General features: G+C 49.1%; 2 protein-coding genes and 1 long non-coding RNA gene across 5 annotated transcripts in view; 1 reads left to right on the top strand and 2 right to left on the bottom strand.

The window, feature by feature from the left end:
- The window catches only part of grin1b (glutamate receptor, ionotropic, N-methyl D-aspartate 1b), a 46,746-nt gene extending 43,028 nt beyond the window's left edge, over positions 1-3,718 (bottom strand). Inside the window, exons 1-2 of one of the 3 annotated variants that reach the window (XM_034597049.1) lie at positions 3,375-3,718; positions 3,250-3,324 (exon numbers count right to left, since the gene is read on the bottom strand). In XM_034597049.1, the coding sequence (XP_034452940.1) occupies position 3,250 (1 nt within the window). In that variant the 5' untranslated portion in view covers positions 3,251-3,324; positions 3,375-3,718. Of the gene's footprint in view, positions 1-3,249 lie in introns of all 3 variants that reach the window. The other 2 variants (XM_034597050.1, XM_034597051.1) reach the window with 2 other exon arrangements.
- LOC117768567 overlaps positions 1-21,082 on the top strand; it is a 25,814-nt gene extending 4,732 nt beyond the window's left edge. The window contains exons 2-4 of the long non-coding RNA XR_004615083.1: positions 7,775-7,782; positions 19,279-19,288; positions 20,961-21,082. This is a non-coding gene — a long non-coding RNA (uncharacterized LOC117768567). The remainder of the gene's footprint in view (positions 1-7,774; positions 7,783-19,278; positions 19,289-20,960) is intronic.
- LOC117768563 (docking protein 2-like) lies at positions 10,103-21,212 on the bottom strand. Its single transcript, XM_034597053.1, has 9 exons — positions 21,009-21,212; positions 20,509-20,634; positions 14,919-15,086; positions 14,332-14,440; positions 12,258-12,427; positions 11,894-12,163; positions 11,675-11,773; positions 10,401-11,247; positions 10,103-10,370 (listed from the first exon to the last, which is right to left on the bottom strand). Exons 1-8 carry the CDS (start codon positions 21,066-21,068, stop codon positions 10,414-10,416), a joined length of 1,836 nt encoding a protein of 611 aa, XP_034452944.1. The 5' UTR covers positions 21,069-21,212; the 3' UTR covers positions 10,103-10,370; positions 10,401-10,413.
- Positions 21,213-21,929: the final 717 nt, after the last annotated feature.

The raw sequence follows: 21,929 nt of genomic DNA, 5'->3' as shown, positions 1-21,929 counted from the left end.
GAAGAGGTGAAGATGGAAGAGTGAGGATGAAGAGGTGAAGATGAAGAGTGAGGATGAAGAGGTGAAGATGGAGGGGTGAGGACGAAGAGGTGAAGATGGAGGGATGAGGATGAAGAGGTGAAGATGGAGGGATGAGGATGAAGAGGTGAAGATGGAGGGATGAGGACGAAGAGGTGAGGATGGAGGAGTGAGGATGAAGAGGTGAAGATGGAAGAGTGAGGATGAAGAGGTGAAGATGAAGAGTGAGGATGAAGAGGTGAAGATGGAGGGGTGAGGACGAAGAGGTGAAGATGGAGGGATGAGGACGAAGAGGTGAGGATGGAGGAGTGAGGATGAAGAGGTGAAGATGGAGGGGTGAGGATGAAGAGGTGAAGATGGAGGGATGAGGACGAAGAGGTGAGGATGGAGGAGTGAGGATGAAGAGGTGAAGATGGAGGGGTGAGGATGAAGAGGTGAAGATGGAGGGATGAGGACGAAGAGGTGAGGATGGAGGAGTGAGGATGAAGAGGTGAAGATGGAGGGATGAGGATGAAGAGGTGAGGATGGAGGAGTGAGGATGAAGAGGTGAAGATGAAGAGTGAGGATGAAGAGGTGAAGATGGAGGGATGAGGACGAAGAGGTGAAGATGGAGGGATGAGGACGAAGAGGTGAAGATGGAGGGATGAGGATGAAGAGGTGAAGATGGAGGGATGAGGACGAAGAGGTGAGGATGGAGGAGTGAGGATGAAGAGGTGAAGATGGAAGAGTGAGGATGAAGAGGTGAAGATGAAGAGTGAGGGTGAAGAGGTGAAGATGGAGGGGTGAGGACGAAGAGGTGAAGATGGAGGGATGAGGATGAAGAGGTGAAGATGGAAGAGTGAGGATGAAGAGGTGAAGATGGAGGGGTGAGGATGAAGAGGTGAGGATGGAGGAGTGAGGACGAAGAGGTGAAGATGGAGGGATGAGGATGAAGAGGTGAAGATGGAAGAGTGAGGATGAAGAGGTGAAGATGGAGGGGTGAGGATGAAGAGGTGAGGATGGAGGAGTGAGGACGAAGAGGTGAAGATGGAGGGATGAGGATGAAGAGGTGAAGATGGAGGGATGAGGATGAAGAGGTGAATATTGAGGGACGATGAAGAGTTGAGGATGAAGAGGTGAGGATGAAGAGATTAGGATGGAGGGATGAGGACGAAGAGGTGAAGATGGAGGGGTGAGGATGAAGAGGTGAAGATCGAGGGATGAGGATGAAGAGGTGAAGATGGAGGGATGAGGATGAAGAGGTGAAGATGGAGGAGTGAGGATGAAGAGGTGGAGATGGAGGAGTGAGGATGAAGAGGTGAAGATGGAGGGATGAGGATGAAGAGGTGAAGATCGAGGGATGAGGATGAAGAGGTGAAGATGGAGGGATGAGGATGAAGAGGTGAAGATGGAGGGATGAGGATGAAGAGGTGAAGATGGAGGGATGAGGATGAAGAGGTGAAGATGGAGGAGTGAGGATGAAGAGGTGAAGATGGAGGAGTGAGGATGAAGAGGTGAAGATGGAGGGGTGAGGATGAAGAGGTGAAGATGGAGGAGTGAGGATGAAGAGGTGAAGATGGAGGAGTGAGGATGAAGAGGTGAAGATGGAGGAGTGAGGATGAAGAGGTGAAGATGGAGGGATGAGGATGAAGAGGTGAAGATCGAGGGATGAGGATGAAGAGGTGAAGATGGAGGGATGAGGATGAAGAGGTGAAGATGGAGGGATGAGGATGAAGAGGTGAAGATGGAGGGATGAGGATGAAGAGGTGAAGATGGAGGAGTGAGGATGAAGAGGTGAAGATGGAAGAGTGAGGATGAAGAGGTGAAGATGGAGGGGTGAGGATGAAGAGGTGAAGATGGAAGAGTGAGGATGAAGAGGTGAAGATGGAGGAGTGAGGATGAAGAGGTGAAGATGGAGGAGTGAGGATGAAGAGGTGAAGATGGAGGGGTGAGGATGAAGAGGTGAAGATGGAGGGGTGAGGATGAAGAGGTGAAGATGGAGGAGTGAGGATGAAGAGGTGAAGATGGAGGAGTGAGGATGAAGAGGTGAAGATGGAAGAGTGAGGATGAAGAGGTGAAGATGGAGGGGTGAGGATGAAGAGGTGAAGATGGAGGGATGAGGATGAAGAGGTGAAGATGGAGGGATGAGGATGAAGAGGTGAAGATGGAGGAGTGAGGATGAAGAGGTGAAGATGGAGGAGTGAGGATGAAGAGGTGAAGATGGAAGAGTGAGGATGAAGAGGTGAAGATGGAGGAGTGAGGATGAAGAGGTGAAGATGGAGGGGTGAGGATGAAGAGGTGAAGATGGAGGGATGAGGATGAAGAGGTGAAGATGGAGGAGTGAGGATGAAGAGGTGAAGATGGAAGAGTGAGGATGAAGAGGTGAAGATGGAGGGGTGAGGATGAAGAGGTGAAGATGGAGGGATGAGGATGAAGAGGTGAAGATGGAGGGATGAGGATGAAGAGGTGAAGATGGAGGAGTGAGGATGAAGAGGTGAAGATGGAGGAGTGAGGATGAAGAGGTGAAGATGGAAGAGTGAGGATGAAGAGGTGAAGATGGAGGAGTGAGGATGAAGAGGTGAAGATGGAAGAGTGAGGATGAAGAGGTGAAGATGGAGGAGTGAGGATGAAGAGGTGAAGATGGAGGGGTGAGGATGAAGAGGTGAAGATGGAGGGATGAGGATGAAGAGGTGAAGATGGAGGGATGAGGATGAAGAGGTGAAGATGGAGGGGTGAGGATGAAGAGGTGAAGATGGAGGGATGAGGATGAAGAGGTGAAGATGGAGGAGTGAGGATGAAGAGGTGAAGATGGAGGGATGAGGATGAAGAGGTGAAGATGGAGGAGTGAGGATGAAGAGGTGAAGATGGAGGGGTGAGGATGAAGAGGTGAAGATGGAGGAGTGAGGATGAAGAGGTGAAGATGGAGGAGTGAGGATGAAGAGGTGAAGATGGAGGGGTGAGGATGAAGAGGTGAAGATGGAGGGATGAGGATGAAGAGGTGAAGATGGAGGGATGAGGATGAAGAGGTGAAGATGGAGGGGTGAGGATGAAGAGGTGAAGATGGAGGGGTGAGGATGAAGAGATTAGGATGGATCAGCAAGTTCAATGATTGGCTGTTGTTGTTACTTTCAAAATAAAAGTCATGAAAATAAACACTATTAACATTAACAATGCTTATTTAAATATTTGATCAAAACTTTATTTAAACGATGAACAAATCACTTTAATTAATCGATGCAATTAAAAACTCACTGTTTCCGTTTCTTCTGCTGCAGATTTTCAGATTAAAAGCTGAATTCCGTCACAGTCTCTCCTGTTGATTTCACGGTTCGGTCGGTTCGCTCGGTTCGGTCGGTTCGGTCGGTTCGCTCGGTTCGCTCGGTTCGGTCGGTTCGCTCGGTTCGGTCCGCCGCTGCTCGGGTCTCACTCGAGGTTAAAGGTCGTAGTTTAGTATCGATTGGTTGATAAGTTGATTGGTTGATTGGTCGAGGCGGTGGATCCTCCGGTGGCGGTCAGACCTCTCCCCCGGTCACCGGAGCTCAGACTCGGGTCTGTGGATTCAGTCGTCGGTGTCTCGGCTCATCACTGCGTGTGCTCGTTGTTTTTCTCACCGGTGAGTCGGTTGTTGTCCGTTACTCGGTGTCGGTGACGCTCGCGCACTTTCAGATGACCTGATGCTCGCGAGCCCGCGGTCTGTCCTTGGATTCTGACGCTCGCTCCCGCGCACTCACAGACGGAGGAGAGAGGACGCGCGGCCCCTGGAGCGTCGGGCACGAGCGTCATCGCTTGTGTTTGGGAATTAATGAAGCGTCGTGATCCGACGCGCGTGCACAGTTCTATACTGATTTATCATGATTTATTCATCATCATATTTCAAAATAAAACACTATTTATTTAGTGGATTCACATTTTCAAAATACAATATATTATATTATATATTATATATTATATATTAGATGTGAATTTATTACATGTGACTCATGTCACATGTCAGCCTGAGCCTGATGCACATATGTGTGAGATTATTCAGGACATGTAACATACATGTCAACAGATGCGACACATTTGCTGGTGTGTATGTGTGTGTGTGTGTGTGTGTGTGTGTGTGTGTGTGTGTGTGTGTGTGTGTGTGTGTGTGTGGTTCCAGAAGAAGAAATCCACCACTCATCCTCTTTATCATCATTCTTCTTCTTCTTCTTCCTCCTTTCTGTTTAAAATAACATTCATTATCCTGTCTGCTTCCAGAATGCACAGTTGCTACGGTAACAGGGATGCAGCTCTGGATCCTAATTGTAGTTGCCATGGAAACAACCATCTTGCTCTTCACCCCCCCCCCCGTTCACCAGATATAACTAGTAATTATCACTTTCAGAGATGCCGTATCTTTATGTTTTTTGCTGTAGTGTGTGAGTTTCTGATGTGTCTTTACTTTAGTTATTGAACAGATTATTTCCAGCCACAGAGAAGAATGGAGCTGTAACAAAGTGACAATCAGTCGCGACATGTTAATGTTAATGCACCCCCGACTCACTCTTTACACCAGTACTTCTACTTTTACTTGAGTCAAATATCCTGTTAATTCAGCTGCTATCAGCTTCACACTGTTGGCTCCTGTCTGTGCCCTTTGACCTTGTCTCTGTGTGTAAACCACAGACTGTACATAAAGATGGACGACACGTCTACACTTCCTATCGTTGTAATAGTCAGTTTTTATATCATCAAATAACCAAACATCAGTGTGATATGAACTGAAATGACAGAAACCATCTTTGACAAACATTTATTTAACGTCTACTTTGATTTTAGTTTGGTCCATGTTCCATCTGCTGACATGGAGGAGGTTTATGACCTATACTGCTGCCAGCCACCAGGGGGCGATCCAGATGATTTGGTTTCAGTTTTGTAAGCTGTTATGTCGTCCATCTTTATCAACAGTGTGATGTCACTGTCTCATCCTCACTGCTGAGCTCAGCTGTGAACATGAAGTAGGACACGTATGACATCATCGTTTTATCTCTGGTGCTAAGTGTCATGAGGAGAAAGTTCCCTTCAGCTTCCAGGCCAGTGCACACACACACACACACACACACACACACACACACACACACACACACACTGATGCTCCTGTAAGACGTACAAAGAAATGCATGCTGGGACACATTTGTAGCCTGCTGTATCCCTGAGGGGGGTCAGTGATTGTGTTAGTGAGAGAGTTAGTAAGTGTGTTATCTTTGTGTGTGTGTGTGTGTGTGTGTGTGTGTGTGTATGCAGTCATTAGTGTCAGACAGTACCAGTCATGCAGTAAAACTACCACACAGTCACATGTTGACATATAAATTAAACTGGTTTACACTGGTTCATGATGATGATGTGAGCATCCAACCTATTAGCTTCTTCTTACTGTTAGTTTCTGTCCGTTAGCTTCACTCTGACATCACTCTGACATCACTCTGACTTCACTCTGACTTCACTCTGACATCACTCTGACTTCACTCTGACTTCACTCTGACTTCACTCTGACTTCACTCTGACATCACTCTGACATCACTCTGACATCACTCTGACTTCACTCTGACTTCACTCTGACTTCACTCTGACATCACTCTGACTTCACTCTGACTTCACTCTGACATCACTCTGACTTCACTCTGACTTCACTCTGACTTCACTCTGACATCACTCTGACTTCACTCTGACATCACTCTGACTTCACTCTGACTTCACTCTGACTTCACTCTGACTTCACTCTGACTTCACTCTGACTTCACTCTGACATCACTCTGACATCACTCTGACTTCACTCTGACATCACTCTGACTTCACTCTGACTTCACTCTGACATCACTCTGACTTCACTCTGACTTCACTCTGACATCACTCTGACTTCACTCTGACTTCACTCTGACATCACTCTGACTTCACTCTGACTTCACTCTGACTTCACTCTGACATCACTCTGACTTCACTCTGACTTCACTCTGACATCACTCTGACTTCACTCTGACATCACTCTGACTTCACTCTGACTTCACTCTGACATCACTCTGACTTCACTCTGACTTCACTCTGACATCACTCTGACTTCACTCTGACTTCACTCTGACTTCACTCTGACTTCACTCTGACATCACTCTGACATCACTCTGACTTCACTCTGACTTCACTCTGACTTCACTCTGACATCACTCTGACTTCACTCTGACTTCACTCTGACATCACTCTGACTTCACTCTGACTTCACTCTGACATCACTCTGACTTCACTCTGACTTCACTCTGACATCACTCTGACTTCACTCTGACTTCACTCTGACATCACTCTGACTTCACTCTGACTTCACTCTGACTTCACTCTGACTTCACTCTGACATCACTCTGACTTCACTCTGACTTCACTCTGACATCACTCTGACTTCACTCTGACATCACTCTGACTTCACTCTGACTTCACTCTGACATCACTCTGACTTCACTCTGACTTCACTCTGACATCACTCTGACTTCACTCTGACTTCACTCTGACATTCACTCTGACTTCACTCTGACTTCACTCTGACATCACTCTGACATCACTCTGACTTCACTCTGACTTCACTCTGACTTCACTCTGACATCACTCTGACATCACTCTGACTTCACTCTGACTTCACTCTGACATCACTCTGACTTCACTCTGACATCACTCTGACTTCACTCTGACATCACTCTGACATCACTCTGACTTCACTCTGACTTCACTCTGACATCACTCTGACTTCACTCTGACTTCACTCTGACATCACTCTGACATCACTCTGACATCACTCTGACTTCACTCTGACTTCACTCTGACTTCACTCTGACATCACTCTGACTTCACTCTGACATCACTCTGACATCACTCTGACTTCACTCTGACTTCACTCTGACATCACTCTGACTTCACTCTGACATCACTCTGACTTCACTCTGACTTCACTCTGACTTCACTCTGACATCACTCTGACTTCACTCTGACTTCACTCTGACATCACTCTGACTTCACTCTGACTTCACTCTGACATCACTCTGACTTCACTCTGACTTCACTCTGACATCACTCTGACATCACTCTGACTTCACTCTGACTTCACTCTGACTTCACTCTGACATCACTCTGACTTCACTCTGACATCACTCTGACTTCACTCTGACTTCACTCTGACTTCACTCTGACTTCACTCTGACATCACTCTGACTTCACTCTGACTTCACTCTGACATCACTCTGACTTCACTCTGACATCACTCTGACATCACTCTGACTTCACTCTGACTTCACTCTGACATCACTCTGACTTCACTCTGACTTCACTCTGACTTCACTCTGACTTCACTCTGACTTCACTCTGACATCACTCTGACATCACTCTGACTTCACTCTGACTTCACTCTGACATCACTCTGACTTCACTCTGACATCACTCTGACTTCACTCTGACATCACTCTGACTTCACTCTGACATCACTCTGACTTCACTCTGACTTCACTCTGACTTCACTCTGACTTCACTCTGACTTCACTCTGACTTCACTCTGACATCACTCTGACTTCACTCTGACTTCACTCTGACATCACTCTGACTTCACTCTGACTTCACTCTGACATCACTCTGACATCACTCTGACTTCACTCTGACATCACTCTGACATGTAAATATTTGTTTATTTGTAAATAAACACTTGTTTTTCATGTTCACCAAACAACGAAGAAGATATATCGTGTTATCAGCTGTTTTTAGATAAATGAGGTCACACCAGCTGTTAACGTCTGAAGTCCTATTTCTGTGACACGTGTGTATGTGTGTGACTGCATTAACACAGACACACACACACACACACAGTGAGAGAATCAGATGCTCATTAAATAATCATCATGGTGACCTCTTTCTGTCCCTGATGTAAACAACTATCATGTAAACGATATACAGTCCTATATAACCGCTGTGGTTGCTGAGCATAGTTGACATGTCTGATACATCCAAACTAAATGATATTGTTCTTATAAATCACTTTTTCTTCCTGCTCCGGCCTTCGGTCCCGTCCAGACACAAGATGGGACCGATTCAAACAAGTTACTTTGTGCAAACAAACATTTTGGCTCCTACAAATAATCATGTAAACATTAATGTTAGTGATAAAGGAGTCGGAAGCAGAGAAACAGTTTTTACAGACTTTATGAAAAAGTGACGACAGGAGAACATGAAGGAGGGAAATCTGTGTCTGTGTCGCCCTCTACTTGTACATCTCTACATCACAGACATTATGTAGAATACATGATAATGGACATTATTTGCATTGTGATGTTTACATGAGCTGCTAATAGAATATGAATTTATTCATATTCTCTTTACATGTTACAGGAATGAAGATACTCATACGAGAGATTAAACAAAAGGTCCACAACTCTGATTTAAAACAACTGACGAAAATGAATCTGATTCATTTAAAGGAAGAGAATTTGACATCTCACATCATAAACTTCATTATTTCTGAAAATCATTGAATCACAAACATTGATAAGATCAGTGTTCCTCGGCAGTCGTTACCATTGCTCACACATAAAAGCTTAAAACCTTCACTTTTTGCTACAATTCCTTAAACAAAGGCACCAAAGTACAAACACATTTTCTGCTTTGAACTTTGATTGTAATTCTGCAACACACTTCACATACTTTCTTATATTAGTTACTACATTCAAAAAGGAGAAAACATTTCATTTCAAAATGACACACACACGGAAACACTTCATAACCTTATTGAACACCAGTCGGAGCCTTAGCTCTACAAACAGGCCTCAGTTGACATCACCTCTTTAGTGAGAACTTTGCAAACATGGAGGCAGTGGGAGCGAGAGGAGGAGAGAGAGGAGGAGAGAGAGGAGGAGAGAGGGGAGGAGAGAGAGGAGGAGAGAGAGGAGGAGAGAGGAGAGGAGGACGACAGGGCCATTGTGGACGTCTCTGTCCGGCGTGGAGGAAATATCACCGTGTGCATCATCATAAGTCTGCAAGACGGCTCCATCACCATGAGACCCTCGGTCCCTACAATACAGCGTGAGATCACATTTCTTGATGCACTACAGGACGCAGCAGTGCAGTTTGTCGTCATCAGGGATGTCGCTTTCCACCAGGCAGCTCTGGTCTGGGACCAGGTCACAAACCACAATAACTTCCAAGTTATATACTCACCCCCTTACTCCCCATTTCTCAATCTAATAGGAACTCTTTCAGCCTGGTGCAGAAAGGTGTGCGAACAAAGGAAGAGGCATGTGGAGAGGTGGGGTCGGTCCAGGGTTGGATGCAGCAGGGCCTCGCCATATTGCTTGTGATGTGGACGCAAACACGACAATCAGACGTAAGGATTATTTGTGTTGATTGAAATTGAGTAGATTTACTGGGACAATCTGTCACAGGCGCCTGAGAAAACACAGCAGTGTTTTGTATAAAGCGCGTCAGTGTGTTGTTGCTGCTTTGATTCAAATGGTGTTTGTGATTTTTATTTTTTGCACAAATGCCATTTGAAAAAGGGTCGTTGGATTTTGATGCAGAGTTTTATTTGACATAGAAGTGAGAGACTTAGTTCCAAGTGTTGAGTCTCATTTGGCCTGTGAGTAGAGTTTCAATACAATTAACAATGTGCAAAAACTACTAAGCAAATGTTGTGCTGCCCCCTGCAGGATGAATCTCTCCCTGCTGCAGAGCTGAGATATAACGTTTAATTATGAATTCACTGCTGATAATGAATCAAACAGTTCGGTTTGAGTTTGGTTTCTTATTTCTTTCTTGTTTCAGATATTGATCGTTGTATTTGTGTGAAGATGAGCGATCAACCTGTGGACAGAGGTGGCAAAAGTACTCACAGTACTGATTCATCTCCTTTACCCAAGTAAAAGTAAGAAAGTACAGGGTCTGAAATGTACTTAAGTACAAAAGTAAAAAAGAATTTGAACTTCAATGATACACGATGCCTCTTTTGATAACTCTGCAAAACGAGTTTGTTGACAAGCTGCACAGTGCTGGTACCTGTGCCTCTCCCCAGGTTATGAGAATGTAAGGAGTAGAAAGTACAGATATTTGTGTTCAAATGTAGAGTAAAAGTAAAAAGTCGTCAGGAAAATCAATTTTAAAATAAACAGTAACAAAGTATTTGTACTCTGTTACTTCCCACCTCTGCCTGTGGATACAAATAATGAATTAAAGTTGTTAGTCTGGTTATTAGTTAATTAGTCTCTGCTGCAGCATCACATCATCACCAGTTTCAGTCGACAGGGGGCAGTGAGGTGAGACAACTGCTCGTTACATTAACTGAAATAATTCAAGGTAAAAATCTGCAACATGAAACGGAAACCAGTCCAACCCTGAAGAATTGATCGGACGCGTGATGATGAAGTCTCTACATCTTCACCATGATGTTGGTGTACTGTGAGTCTCGCTGCTCCTCCTCCTCCTGCTCACGTCCTCCTCGTCTTCTTCTTCTTCTTCTTTGTTGGTGTCTTGTGTGACAGGAAATGCCCTCTTGGGTCGTTTGGGCACGGCGTAGTCATCCACCCGGGGATCGTACGGGTACTCGTGACCTTTGGGGTCATCAGCTGTACCCATGTTCCTCCAGGCATCTCCTCTCATCTCCTCGGGGTCATCGTACACTGCGGTAGGGACAGTGGATTTCTGCCCTCCAGTGGCATCGGTGGCGACGGCGCAGCCCTCAGGCTCGTCGTAGATGTGATCTACCTTCCTGTGCGTTGGTTCGGGGGCGTCGTCTTTGCTATGGAAGATGTTTCTGATCTTTATCTCGTCGATGCTGTCATAAAGCGGGTCAGCGCCGGACTCAGACACAAGAGCCTGATGGGAGCTCAGGATGTCCACCATGATGTTCTTGGCGATGGTGTCGAAGGGGAGGGAGTACTCTGGCTCCGGGTTGATTTGAGGGAGGTTACAGGGCGGAGCCAGGCTGCCTCCTCCCTCCCTTCTCTCCCTCTTGGAGCCTCGCTCTCTGGGGGCGGGCTGTGTGATCTGGGCGTAGGTCTGTTCCGGTTTTGGATTGGAGCTCAGTTTAGGGCTCTGACTGGAGTCGTGGGAGGGGGTGGAGCCTAGGGGGGGGCTGGGCTCGGCGTGGGGCAGAGGGCAGCTGGAGATCATCTTGACCTGGTTCTTTCGGGGGACGGGGAGACCGCGAGTGTCTAGAGACAAACTCTTCACGCCGGTCAGGACTTTGTCGACAGGAGGCTCCAGACGACACTGAGAACAGAACAAGGAACGTTAGAGATGAAACCAATCGATAACCAATCAGTGATCAATGATCTCATCTTTTACTGCCTGTCTTCATCGGTCACTACAACAGCTGAAGGCGTCCAGCAGGGGGAGCTTTTGGATCACTTAGGTCCAATGTGAAATGTGTTTGTTTGTTGGAAACTGAACTGGGTTAATGAGAACCAGGACGATGAAGAACTAATCCATGAGGATCATAACAAGTGAAATCAATCCCTCGTGTCCTTAAACACAACATGAGCTTCCTGTTGGACAGTTGTGAGTTCAGGTGAACACACGTGTGTTTCTACAAAACTCAAAGCTGTAACAGTTTAGACTAAAAGAGAAATAAAACCAGAGTCATGAACTTATACTTGTCCCTGCTCAAGACAACTCTGTTGTGAGGGTTGTGTCCTACCAGCTGGGGGCGCTGCTGTTGCAGTGAAGGGGTGGAGCTCTCTTTGTGATGACTCATGAGATGATGCTCCGTCACTGTGCTGTACACAGCGTCCTCAGCCTGCAGACAGGAAACAATCATTTTAAAGTTACAACCAACAGCTTGAAATGTTGTTATTCAAACATCACGATCCTGACTTTATTTTGAAACCATGTACAGATGACCTGTGAATCAGCTGACCTGAGCCGCAGGGGGTTGTGGGATATGAATGCGGGGTTGAGGTGGCAGCAGCAGCGTCCTGCTCTGGGGTGGGGGGGGCAGGTTGAGGTTGTGGGGGGTCTCTGGACTCAGCTGCCCCCCCCCAGAGGTCTGTCTGTGGGGGGGGGCAGTCCTCCGCAGTTGGATGGCCGATTCGACCACCTGAAACAGGAAGTTGCCCTGTTTGGTGTCAAACTCGAAACTGCCCTCGCCGGACGCACACCTCCGCCCCGCTTCAAAGGAGAAGGTCGACTGCAGACGAGATCAAAGACGTCACTCACAACATCCTGTGTGTGTGTGTGTGTGTGTGTGTGTGCGCGTGCGTGTGTGTGTGTGTGAGAGACACCTTGTCTCGTCCAAAGCGTCTCAGGAATTTGTACGGCCATGTAAACATGACGTCTCCTGTCTTGTTGAGCAGGTGAAGAGCGTCCATGTCCACTCGCAGGACTACGTCTCCCTTCAGTCTGCAGTGATCCGAGGCCTCCGTCCTCCGCACACACACTCTGAAGTCACGCACTGACACACACACACATACACACATACACACACTGATGAAATAACTGGTTGATCCACAGTAAAACTCATTAACTGATCAAATTTGTTAATTATTTGTAATGTTTCTTCTTTCAGCTTCTCAAACTGAATATGTGCATCTCCTTCAGATAATAGATCCTTTATTATCTTTATGATTATAGATTCTGGGTTATAAACTGATCCTGGAGCTGTGTTGTCGGTGGCACCTGCTCCTCTTGGGTCTCCCAAGGCAGAGGGGCCCCAGGGGAGGGGCCAGACAAAAGGCGATTCAGAAAACCCTGATGAAACGGCGACCAATATAGCTACCCTCGCTCAGAACAACTGGAGCCCCCTCCTGGAGTCACACCTGGGGGGAGTCACACCTGGGGGGAGTCACACCTGGGGGGAGTCACACCTGGGGGGAGTCTCACCGGTGAGTGTCCGGTGGCCAGGCCTCCACCCATGTGATTATCCCCCGATAGTTTGAGCACCGCCCAGCCCTGACAACATGGAGCCACCACCCGTGGGGAGGGGCCTCAGGGAACAGTTCTGTAAGACAGGCGGGGCCTGGACATGCTCCCTCCCCAGTGGGAGGCGTGGCCTCTGGATCCAACCTCCTGGTTAGATGATAGGCACCAGGCAGGAGTGAGAATACCCACAAGTCCCCGGCTGAGCGTGTCCCCTGTGGTGGGGGGGCTTTGCTAAGGGCCATCTGGTCATTGTTTAATCAAAGTGGGTCCACAGTTCTCAGTGGGAGTGGTCAGGGTTTCACATTGTCACCAATTCTGTTCATGATTTTCATTGGTTCTGTTGGTTAAAAAGGTTCACAGAAAAAAAAGTCACTTTTGACTCTACTGACAAACACATGCACAAAGTGGATATAACGCCACCAACAGGCGAGCAAAGGAAACGCAGCATTACCTTGATTAAAAAGACAGGTTTCAAAATAGAATGTAAAAACTAAGATTGAACAAAAATTTTAGATGTTTTATACGTTTGACTTGTCTTTCTACTGTAACACACACACACAGCATCATGACCTCAATGATCCAATCAAATGTGACTGTTGTGTTAAAACACACTGCACTGTGTGTAGTACTACATGTATTATTACGCTACAGTGTTACAACTTCAATTCAAGTCATAGACCTCACTACTTTTACCACAGTTTCCTGTTGAGAAACAGGAAGTTTTACCCTTCAAGATAAAAGCTGAAGACGCTCTGCACACACACACACACACACACACACACACACACACACACACACACACATACACACACACACACACACACATGTGACCTGTAGAGATGTGTGTGTGTGTGTGTGTGTGTGTGTGTGTGTGTGTGTGTGTGTGTGTGTGTGTGTGTGTGTGTGTGTGTGTGTGTGTGTGTGTGTGTGTGTGTGTGTGTTGCTGTAGATAAATGCATCACTTTAACCGCAGGCTGCTAAATTTAACTGTGATGGGAAAACAGAGCGAGAGAGAGGAAGTGAGGGTTTGAAGGTCGAACTGAAAACTGCACAAACACAACGACACAGACGTTCTCAACTGTTCAAAACGTTTAGCTTTGTCTGACTCAGTGTTCTGTCGACACAATGGCTGTAAATAAAGCAAATCCAAATCCTCTGGCTATGCCCCTGGTGTCTGGCTGCAGTACAGGTCATAAACCCTCCTCCTCCATGTTAGCAGATGGGACATGAACCAAACTAAAACATCAAAGTAGACGTTAAATAAATGTTTGTAAAGATGTTTCTGTCGTTTCAGGTCGTTCTCATCTCTCTGATGTTTGTTCAAGTGTTTCTGATCAGTTTGGTTTGAATCAGTTATTTGATGATATAAAAACAGGTTGATTGACAGCTGAGACTGACTCAGGAGTTGTAGGTGAACCAGCAGTGAGACAGTTGTACCTGTTTGTCTGCCGCTGTACAAAGAGTTGTCCTCCATCCCCTCGTCTTCCTCCACCCTGGTTCCTCTCTGCATGCTGCCTCGCTTCACGCTGTGCTCTGTCCAGCTCATCTGCACAGACACCATTCATCAGTGTCACACAAACTACACAACAACAGTTACACACCCTATACTCCACTGAAACCCACCAATGAGGGAGGTTCTTCACACGTCGGGTACAGCCCAGTTGGACTATTTGATCTCATCACATTTTATCTCCACACTCGCAACTTTATCTGTGTTACAGTTGAGTTCACCAGCTCGCTGCTGCACTTCCTGACTTTTTTATCATCACAAAAACATCAAAAAATGAGCCTAATTTTTGATCATGTGTCATATCCATATTTCAGTTCAAACTTTAATAACTCAAACAGTTTCTTGACTCGTTTAACGACAAACAAACAAAAAAACACAGATTCAAAACAAAAACAAACAAACACACAACTTCAATAACAACAAGAACCACTATTAGTCAGAAATAGTTTAAATTGACGACTCTGAGACATCTCTACATGATTCACACAACGTGTGTGTGTGCGTGTGTACCCACAGGGAAGGCTATCTCACACAGTTTGTGTGTCCAGTCGTCCACCTGGTTTCTTTCTGCAGCAAAAACGTAAATCTTTTCTGTTGTCTCCACCAGGAACGGTCCAGTGTCTCTGGGACATCCGTCCACTTCCACCTCCGATACCCGGATACAGTCTGACAGACGAATCACCTAGGAGACAGACACAGGATGTTATCACCTAGGCAACCGACCATATAGAGTCAGGTAGAGTCGGTAGAGTCAGATAGAGTCGGGTATAGTCTGGGAGAGTCGGGTAGAGTCGGGTAGAGTCGGGTAGAGTCAGGTAGAGTCGGTAGAGTCGGGTAGAGTCAGGGAGAGTCGGGTAGAGTCAGGGAGAGTCGGGTAGAGTCGGGGAGAGTCGGGGAGAGTCGGGTAGAGTCGGAGAGAGTCGGGTAGAGTCGGGTAGAGTCGGGGAGAGTCGGGGAGAGTCGGGTAGAGTCAGGTAGAGTCGGTAGAGTCGGGGAGAGTCGGGTAGAGTCGGGTAGAGTCGGGGAGAGTCGGGTAGAGTCGGGTAGAGTCGGTAGAGTCGGGTAGAGTCGGGGAGAGTCAGGTAGAGTCAGGTAGAGTCGGGTAGAGTCGGGTAGAGTCAGGGAGAGTCGGGTAGAGTCGGGTAGAGTCGGTAGAGGCGGGGAGACTCAGGTAGAGTCGGTAGAGTCGGGTAGAGTCGGTAGAGTCGGGTAGAGTCAGGTAGAGTCGGGGAGACTCGGGTAGAGTCGGGTAGAGTCAGGTAGAGTCGGGGAGACTCGGGTAGAGTCGGGTAGAGTCAGGTAGAGTCGGGGAGACTCAGGTAGAGTCGGGTAGAGTCGGTAGAGTCGGGAGACTCGGGTAGAGTCGGTAGAGTCGGTAGAGTCGGGGAGACTCAGGTAGAGTCGGTAGAGTCGGGGAGACTCAGGTAGAGTCGGGTAGAGTCGGTAGAGTCGGGGAGACTCAGGTAGAGTCGGTAGATTCGGGTAGAGTCGGGTAGAGTCGGGGAGACTCAGGTAGAGTCGGGGAGACTCGGGTAGAGTCAGGTAGAGTCAGGTAGAGTCGGTAGAGTCGGGAGACTCAGGTAGAGTCAGGTAGAGTCGGTAGATTCGGGTAGAGTCGGGTAGAGTCGGGGAGACTCAGGTAGAGTCGGGGAGACTCGGGTAGAGTCGGTAGAGTTGGGTAGAGTCGGGTAGAGTCGGTAGAGTCGGGAGACTCAGGTAGAGTCAGGTAGAGTCGGTAGAGTCGGGTAGAGTCGGGTAGAGTCGGTAGAGTCGGTAGAGTCGGGAGGCTCAGGTAGAGTCGGGAGACTCAGGTAGAGTCAGGTAGAGTCGGGAGAGTCGGGTAGAGTCGGGTAGAGTCGGTAGAGTCGGGAGACTCAGGTAGAGTCGGGAGACTCAGGTAGAGTCAGGTAGAGTCGGGAGAGTCGGGTAGAGTCGGTAGAGTCGGGTAGAGTCGGTAGAGTCGGGAGACTCAGGTAGAGTCGGGGAGACTCAGGTAGAGTCGGGAGAGTCAGGTAGAGTCGGGTAGAGTCGGGGAGACTCAGGTAGAGTCGGGGAGACTCGGGTAGAGTCGGGGAGACTCGGGTAGAGTCGGTAGAGTCGGTAGAGTTGGGTAGAGTCGGGTAGAGTCGGTAGAGTCGGGAGACTCAGGTAGAGTCAGGTAGAGTCGGTAGAGTCGGGTAGAGTCGGGTAGAGTCGGTAGAGTCGGTAGAGTCGGGAGGCTCAGGTAGAGTCGGGAGACTCAGGTAGAGTCAGGTAGAGTCGGGAGAGTCGGGTAGAGTCGGGTAGAGTCGGTAGAGTCGGGAGACTCAGGTAGAGTCGGGAGACTCAGGTAGAGTCAGGTAGAGTCGGGAGAGTCGAGTAGAGTCGGTAGAGTCGGGTAGAGTCGGTAGAGTCGGGAGACTCAGGTAGAGTCGGGAGACTCAGGTAGACTCAGGTAGAGTCGGGAGAGTCGGGTAGAGTCGGGAGTGTCGGGTAGAGTCGGGAGAGTCGGGTAGAGTCGGTAGAGTCGGGTAGAGTCGGTAGAGTCGGGAGACTCAGGTAGAGTCGGTAGAGTCGGGAGACTCAGGTAGACTCAGGTAGAGTCGGTAGAGTCGGGAGACTCAGGTAGACTCAGGTAGAGTCGGGAGACTCAGGTAGAGTCGGGAGAGTCGGGTAGAGTCGGGAGAGTCAGGTAGAGTCGGGGAGACTCAGGTAGAGTCGGGGAGACTCAGGTAGAGTCGGGAGAGTCAGGTAGAGTCGGGTAGAGTCGGGGAGACTCAGGTAGAGTCGGGGAGACTCAGGTAGAGTCGGGGAGACTCGGGTAGAGTCGGGTAGAGTCGGTAGAGTCGGGTAGAGTTGGTAGAGTCGGGTAGAGTCGGTAGAGTCGGGTAGAGTCGGTAGAGTCGGTAGAGTCGGGTAGAGTCGGTAGAGTCGGGAGACTCAGGTAGAGTCGGTAGATTCGGTAGAGTCGGGAGACTCAGGTAGAGTCGGGGAGACTCGGGTAGAGTCGGTAGAGTCGGTAGAGTCGGGTAGAGTCGGTAGAGTCGGGTAGAGTCGGTAGAGTCGGTAGAGTCGGGTAGAGTCGGGTAGAGTCGGGGAGACTCGGGTAGAGTCGGTAGAGTCGGTAGAGTCGGGTAGAGTCGGTAGAGTCGGTAGAGTCGGGTAGAGTCGGGTAGAGTCGGGGAGACTCGGGTAGAGTCGGTAGAGTCGGGTAGAGTCGGGTAGAGTCGGGGAGACTCGGGTAGAGTCGGGTAGAGTCGGTAGAGTCGGGTAGAGTCGGGGAGACTCGGGTAGAGTCGGGTAGAGTCGGGTAGAGTCGGTAGAGTCGGGTAGAGTCGGGTAGAGTCGGGGAGACTCGGGTAGAGTCGGTAGAGTCGGTAGAGTCGGGTAGAGTCGGGTAGAGTCGGGGAGACTCGGGTAGAGTCGGTAGAGTCGGTAGAGTCGGGTAGAGTCGGGGAGACTCGGGTAGAGTCGGTAGAGTCGGTAGAGTCGGGTAGAGTCGGGTAGAGTCGGGGAGACTCGGGTAGAGTCGGGTAGAGTCGGTAGAGTCGGGTAGAGTCGGGTAGAGTCGGTAGAGTCGGGAGACTCGGTAGAGTCGGGTAGAGTCGGGTAGAGTCGGTAGAGTCGGGAGACTCAGGTAGAGTCGGGTAGAGTCGGTAGAGTCGGTAGAGTCGGGTAGAGTCGGGTAGAGTCGGGGAGACTCGGTAGAGTCGGTAGAGTCGGGTAGAGTCGGGTAGAGTCGGTAGAGTCGGGAGACTCAGGTAGAGTCAGGTAGAGTCAGGTAGAGTCGGTAGAGTCAGGTAGAGTCGGTAGAGTCGGTAGAGTCGGGTAGAGTTGGGTAGAGTCGGTAGAGTCGGGAGACTCAGGTAGAGTCGGGAGACTCAGGTAGAGTCAGGTAGAGTCGGGTAGAGTCGGGTAGAGTCGGGTAGAGTCGGGGAGACTCGGGTAGAGTCGGTAGAGTCGGTAGAGTCGGGTAGAGTCGGTAGAGTCGGGTAGAGTCGGTAGAGTCGGGAGACTCAGGTAGAGTCGGTAGAGTCGGTAGAGTCGGGAGACTCAGGTAGAGTCGGGGAGACTCGGGTAGAGTCGGGGAGACTCGGGTAGAGTCGGTAGAGTCGGTAGAGTCGGGTAGAGTCGGGTAGAGTCGGTAGAGTCGGGTAGAGTCGGTAGAGTCGGGTAGAGTCGGTAGAGTCGGGTAGAGTCGGGTAGAGTCGGTAGAGTCGGGTAGAGTCGGGTAGAGTCGGGGAGACTCGGGTAGAGTCGGGTAGAGTCGGTAGAGTCGGTAGAGTCGGGTAGAGTCGGGTAGAGTCGGGGAGACTCGGGTAGAGTCGGTAGAGTCGGTAGAGTCGGGTAGAGTCGGGTAGAGTCGGGGAGACTCGGGTAGAGTCGGGTAGAGTCGGGGAGACTCGGGTAGAGTCGGGTAGAGTCGGTAGAGTCGGGTAGAGTCGGGTAGAGTCGGGTAGAGTCGGGTAGAGTCGGGTAGAGTCGGTAGAGTCGGGTAGAGTCGGGTAGAGTCGGTAGAGTCGGGTAGAGTCGGGTAGAGTCGGTAGAGTCGGGTAGAGTCGGGTAGAGTCGGTAGAGTCGGGTAGAGTCGGTAGAGTCGGTAGAGTCGGTAGAGTCGGGTAGAGTCGGGTAGAGTCGGGTAGAGTCGGGTAGAGTCGGTAGAGTCGGGTAGAGTCGGGTAGAGTCGGTAGAGTCGGTAGAGTCGGGAGACTCAGGTAGAGTCGGGTAGAGTCGGTAGAGTCGGTAGAGTCGGGTAGAGTCGGGTAGAGTCGGGGAGACTCGGGTAGAGTCGGGTAGAGTCGGGGAGACTCGGGTAGAGTCGGGTAGAGTCGGTAGAGTCGGTAGAGTCGGGTAGAGTCGGGTAGAGTCGGGGAGACTCGGGTAGAGTCGGGTAGAGTCGTTAGAGTCGGGTAGAGTCGGTAGAGTCGGGTAGAGTCGGTAGAGTCGGGTAGAGTCGGGGAGACTCGGGTAGAGTCGGGTAGAGTCGGTAGAGTCGGGTAGAGTCGGGTAGAGTCGGGGAGACTCGGGTAGAGTCGGTAGAGTCGGGTAGAGTCGGGGAGACTCGGGTAGAGTCGGTAGAGTCGGTAGAGTCGGGTAGAGTCGGTAGAGTCGGTAGACTCGGGTAGAGTCGGGTAGAGTCGGTAGAGTCGGTAGAGTCGGGTAGAGTCGGGTAGAGTCGGTAGAGTCGGGTAGAGTCGGTAGAGTCGGGTAGAGTCGGGTAGAGTCGGTAGAGTCGGGTAGAGTCGGGTAGAGTCGGGGAGACTCGGGTAGAGTCGGGTAGAGTCGGTAGAGTCGGTAGAGTCGGGTAGAGTCGGTAGAGTCGGTAGACTCGGGTAGAGTCGGGTAGAGTCGGTAGAGTCGGGTAGAGTCGGGTAGAGTCGGTAGAGTCGGGTAGAGTCGGTAGAGTCGGGTAGAGTCGGGTAGAGTCGGTAGAGTCGGGTAGAGTCGGGGAGACTCGGGTAGAGTCGGGTAGAGTCGGTAGAGTCGGTAGAGTCGGGTAGAGTCGGGGAGACTCGGGTAGAGTCGGGTAGAGTCGGTAGAGTCGGTAGAGTCGGTAGAGTCGGGTAGAGTCGGGTAGAGTCGGTAGAGTCGGGTAGAGTCGGTAGAGTCGGTAGAGTCGGGTAGAGTCGGTAGAGTCGGTAGAGTCGGGTAGAGTCGGTAGAGTCGGGTAGAGTCGGTAGAGTCGGTAGAGTCGGGTAGAGTCGGTAGAGTCGGTAGAGTCGGGTAGAGTCGGTAGAGTCGGTAGAGTCGGGTAGAGTCGGTAGAGTCGGGTAGAGTCGGTAGAGTCGGTAGAGTCGGGTAGAGTCGGGGAGACTCGGGTAGAGTCGGGTAGAGTCGGTAGAGTCGGTAGAGTCGGGTAGAGTCGGTAGAGTCGGGTAGACTCGGGTAGAGTCGGTAGAGTCGGGTAGAGTCGGTAGAGTCGGTAGAGTCGGGTAGAGTCGGTAGAGTCGGGTAGAGTCGGTAGAGTCGGTAGAGTCGGGTAGAGTCGGTAGAGTCGGGTAGAGTCGGTAGAGTCGGTAGAGTCGGGTAGAGTCGGTAGAGTCGGGTAGAGTCGGTAGAGTCGGTAGAGTCGGGTAGAGTCGGTAGAGTCGGTAGAGTCGGGTAGAGTCCAGAAGAATCAATACCTTCTTGTGTTCCTGTTGTTTGCGCAGACTTTTCTCGACTCCTCCATCTTTACAGTCAAAGAACTCGAGTCTGGAGATGGAACAAGGACTGTCCCTGTAGAGGGCGCTCCACACACGCTTCCACTTCTACACACAGAGACACAAAGACAATGACAGGACTGATTTACTGTTACATTACTCACTTACTATACTCACATATACTTATTTTTTTTTAAACTTGTATTTATTTAGTGTACAGTGTTCATTAATTAACATGAGCACAATGGTTCATATAAATGTTCCAGAGTTAGTCTCTAATGTTCATATTAATGTTAAACAGAGAACAAACAAAGAAACACAACAAACAAATGGACAACAAACTTACAGATATATTAAAAAATACACACTGAGGCAAAACTGTAAAAATTATAGATAATTAAAAGAAGACAGAGAAGGGATTTACCAATAACAAGACTGTTAGCATTGTTAGCAGTGTTAGCATTGTGTGTCAGTGTCGGTACCTTTCCAAACCTCTGCTGCTGGAGATAAAGAATCCCTTGTTTCCTGATGTCCTCGTCCATCACCACTCTATAACTTCACCTCTTTCTTTTCTCCTCCTCCTCTCCTCTTCACTTCTGTTCCTCTTCTTTTTCTCCTCTTTCTTTTCTCCTGTTCTCTTCTCTTCCTCTCCCCCTCTTCTTTCTCTTCTCCTCCTCCTCCTCTCTGCCTTCTCTTCTCTTGCTCTCCTCCTCTTCTTTCGTCTCCTCCTCCTCTCCTCTTCACTTCTGTTCCTCTTCTTTTTCTCCTCTTTCTTTTCTCCTGTTCTCTTCTCTTCCTCTCCCCCTCGTCTTTCTCTTCTCCTCCTCCTCCTCTCTGCCTTCTCTTCTCTTGCTCTCCTCCTCTTCTTTCGTCTCCTCCTCCTCTCCTCTTCACTTCTGTTCCTCTTCTTTTTCTCCTCTTTATTTTCTCCTGTTCTCTTCTCTTCCTCTCCCCCTCGTCTTTCTCTTCTCTTCCTCCTCTCCTCTTCACTTCTGTTTCTTCTTTTTCTTGTTCTTTTTAAAAACACTTCAAACTTCCTCTTTTAATCACTTCTTCCTGCTCTCGACTTCTGATTCCTCTCCTCTTTTCTCTCTCTTTAACTTTGTTCAGGGCGGAGAGCTTCACCCTCTCTTTTCTTCTTCTTCCTCTTCTTCTTCTACTTCTTCGCCACCTCCTCTTGTCTTTCTGCGGTGTGTGTGTTCCTGTACTTGTAGACCTACAGAGTGAGGCCATTTTGTCTGGTCCACGATTCGTCGATGGGCTGTTTGAGGGTTAGGACTTGTTTTCAGGGTTTATGTTAGAGTTAGGTTTAGTTATTTAGTTTGGATAGTTCAGGTTGGGGGGGCGAAGGAATGTGTTATGTCAATGAGTGTCCTCACTAAGATAGAAGTACAAATGTGTGT

This window comes from Hippoglossus hippoglossus, chromosome 9, assembly GCF_009819705.1.
Source record: "Hippoglossus hippoglossus isolate fHipHip1 chromosome 9, fHipHip1.pri, whole genome shotgun sequence".
In the NCBI taxonomy this organism is placed as follows: domain Eukaryota; kingdom Metazoa; phylum Chordata; class Actinopteri; order Pleuronectiformes; family Pleuronectidae; genus Hippoglossus; species Hippoglossus hippoglossus.
Note: the sequence above shows the minus strand (reverse complement) of the source record. Positions and strands in the feature narration are given on the sequence as shown.